We start from the raw sequence: 3,504 nt of genomic DNA on the forward strand, positions 1-3,504 counted from the left end.
TGACGTCTCCCTCCTCGGATTTCTCACAGCACACTGCCTGTATGCCCATCAACCTTTTGCAGGATTGTTACTTCTGCACACTTCATTCCTGCCATTACATGGTCTGTGTCCTGTCTTGCATATAGGGACTGGACCTGTGCCTTCCTTGACATAGGGAACTCCCATGTGACAAATCAGTACCTTCCTTGCAACTCACAGTTTTAGAGATCTGCCTAGAGCACTGAGAGATTGAATGATTTGTCCAGGGTCATCCGGCCAGTGCATATCAGAAATAGGACGAACCCGGGTTTTCCTGACTCCAAGGCTAATTGTCTATTCGCTACATGATGCTGCCTATTGTCTGAGCTTAACACATGAGGGTTCAGTTGAATTGATCTCTGACATTTGCCAAGAGAACCATAGATCATGCCTACAGGACAACACATCTTACCCACAGAAGGTGATTAACAATTGATTGTTTAATTGAAATGATCATTTAATTGAAATGACTTTAACTTGTGAAACACTGAGTTAATCATCTAGATGACTCAGACTCATGATAGCAAACATCCTGATATCCGTGTGCATTGGTATGGCTGAATTTTTCGTCTCTCATCTGATGCTTGATGCTGTCTGTTAAAAATCCAAATCGTCCTCTCTGAGATAACAAAGCTGAAGCTCAGAATTGTAGAAGGCACAGACTTATTTGTAAAGAAAGACACATTTTTATATTGGTTCACACACTCCCTCCTCTGGTCCTCAAGCAGCTATTTCATCCTGAAATAAACATTTAAATGAGAGTTGGTTAGGCCGCTTGCTTTTTTTTTGTTATGTTTTTATTAATTTTTTTTTTTATTTTTTGGCCCTATAACGTTTCTAGGCACACATTTTGCTGGCAGGCTGCTTACAGGTGTAGCTGATCCATCTTTCCTAGATGAGTTCTATAAGCTATCAGGCTAATCACTATCTTACCAGGTTCCTTTTCCCCATGCACTCCTTTGCAATATGCCAGGTGTTGGTTCAACTTTTGCAAATCTCCACTGAGAAATAAAAGCATCCTAATAATTCTTATTTGGAAACTGGTGATGATTGGTTTCTGTATTATCCATAAAGGTAGCTGAGAACAGGTGACAGGAATTAGCCACAAAATAAGCCCACATGCTCCTGCTAACACCTTAGGTTCCTTGAGGTAGCCTTCCTACATTCTGCAAACCAGACACAAACACAAACAGAGAATGAATATCAGAGCTCAGAAGAGGCCTCAGAGACTATCTAGTGCAGATCCCTCCTTTTACAGATGAGAGCAGCAGGTGATTATTAGTTGACTTCAGGTTGTGAGAGGGGTAATGACTTCTCAGGTGTCACAAAGCTAGTGACAGAGTCAAGTCTAGAACTGATTCCCATTTCAGAGCTCTTAAGCCCTAAATTCTCATTTTTTTGAAAAATCAAAAAGCCTTGCCTTTTCTTTCCTGGAAACCTACACATCTTGAAATAGATATCTGGTTGGGTGTTGGGGTAAAGTTTTTCTCTGGTATGTGCTTTCATTCTTTCTTTTTCTTCTCTTTTCTTTATCCCCCGTGTATCCATTTGGCATTGTTCATGCGTCAGCCTATCTCTTCCTCATTTCTCTTCCAAGGGGAGGGGAACCAGTGGCACAGTGCTGCCCTCTGATTGGCTGGCTGGGCTGGACTGGCTTATAAAAGAAACTCAGGCAGGTTCAAAAGGAAGACTCTCAGAGGATTCTGACAGCATCCTGCCTGAGACAAAAAGGCACAAACAGAAGCGACAGCTGCTCCTGCCGTGTGTCTCATCTGCACTTTGAAGACGAACAAGAAATCAAGATGTGTAAAGGACTCGCTGCCCTGCCAGCCACTTGCTTGAGGAGGTAAGGTTGTTTTTATGCATCAATTATGACAGATGTGCTGTATTAATCTGAAACCTCTTGTGCAGGGTGTCCCAAAAGTCTTGGTGTAGTTTGGAGCTCAAAAGTGCAGACTTTGGGGATACCCTGGATTTGCATTCAGTCAGTGCAACACCAACTTCCTAGACTTTTCTCAAAGACTAGATATGAATAGTGACTTAAGGAGTATTTTTCCTCCTTTACTTCTAATATCTATATGCTGTGTAACTGGTCCTCTAGTCCCAGTTAGAAGTCTGGGGGAGAAGTGTTAGATTTTTGTCCTTAATGCATAGAAATCTGTATCATTGTCTTTGAATGATGTCTAGTTAGTATTGCCGGTATGTGGATTTTCTGATTGCATCCATTTCTCTGCTAGCAATAAATATCGACTCTAGACAGTTTTTCTGCAATGACATATCATATTACTGCTATAAAAAGTATACTATTGTGTAAAGAAAAGAGTGCTCTACCTGGCTGTTTGACCTTGAACAAATTAGCCTTTCTCTGGATCTCTGTTCTTCTGTAAAAATGAAGGTTTGGAGTTGATGATCTCTGGGATTTCTTTCAGTTCTATTGTTCCAATTCATGGATTTTATCATTCTGTATTTGGAGATCTATATTATGCTGTATCAGTGAAATACTCTACCCAAAGGGGCATTAAAAACCAATGTTCACCAAAATTCTGGTGACTCAGTATCTTGGGTTTTCTGTAACACATATTTGGAGTAAATAGCATAGGGATACAGTTGTGCCTTTGGAAACCACTTGGTTTTACTAACAGAACTTATGATATAATTAACAACCAATAATCTAACCAATGCAGTGAGCCCATCCCAACTCCACTAAATTAGCACACACAGGGATCTGGCTAGCCATTACAATCAGTAACCACAATGTGTTCAGCTGAATTCTTAAGTTTTTAAATTCTCTGCTATTGTTTATCTGTCAAAGAAAACTCACTTTAAGACATTTTGCTTATTTTGCTGATGTATGTTAGAAACTCATGGTTAACTTTTATTAACCTGTCACACTCCCCAACCCTTCATAACTCATGTGATATTGTGCACAGAGCTGATGCGTGCTGAGGCATAAGGCTATATTTTCATATAAACAGAATGTTTTCAAATCTCGCCTCCCTCACTCCTTCCCAGCTTTTGAAAGGCTCCATATGAGTGCACTGTGGCTGAGAGGAAGTTTACGCTGCAGGCATTCTGTAAAGGAATCCACAGAAGATTACATCCTAAAGATGGTTCCATGTTATTTAACCTTTAAGGCAATTTCAGCTGCTGACATGTATACAGCTCTTAAGAAAATGGGCCATAGAAATGCCTACAGGGGCCCCTAACACATAAAGCATCTGAATAAATAAATGAACGGCTGCTGTTTTTCCATGCTTGTTGTCTTAAAGTGGAACAAATTCAGTTATTGTTTTTAAAGCAAATTCAGAGCAAGGTCGTCTGTCAGAGAGAATAACTTTAATTCCTACTGGTGACAGATCCAGTTTACCAGATCCCTCTGATTCTTACCAAGGAATTTGCCTTCAATTCCAGGACAGCCTCTTCCCCTTGTCTTTTCGAGGACTGTTAGAAAGATACCACTGATCTTCTTAGAATGGGGGCAGTAAC

At 40.4% G+C, this 3,504-nt stretch overlaps 1 protein-coding gene across 2 annotated transcripts in view; it reads left to right on the forward strand.

Moving 5' to 3' along the window:
* Nucleotides 1–1,720: 1,720 nt before the first annotated feature.
* The window catches only part of RGS4 (regulator of G protein signaling 4), an 8,808-nt gene continuing 7,024 nt past the window's right edge, over nucleotides 1,721–3,504 (forward strand). For both annotated transcript variants that reach the window (XM_027868335.1, XM_027868336.1), the window contains exon 1: nucleotides 1,721–1,864. In XM_027868335.1, coding sequence (XP_027724136.1) covers nucleotides 1,821–1,864 — 44 coding nt within the window. In that variant the 5' untranslated portion in view covers nucleotides 1,721–1,820. The remainder of the gene's footprint in view (nucleotides 1,865–3,504) is intronic.

This window comes from Vombatus ursinus, unplaced genomic scaffold, assembly GCF_900497805.2.
Source record: "Vombatus ursinus unplaced genomic scaffold, bare-nosed wombat genome assembly UNPS02014789.1, whole genome shotgun sequence".
In the NCBI taxonomy this organism is placed as follows: Eukaryota; Metazoa; Chordata; class Mammalia; order Diprotodontia; family Vombatidae; genus Vombatus; species Vombatus ursinus.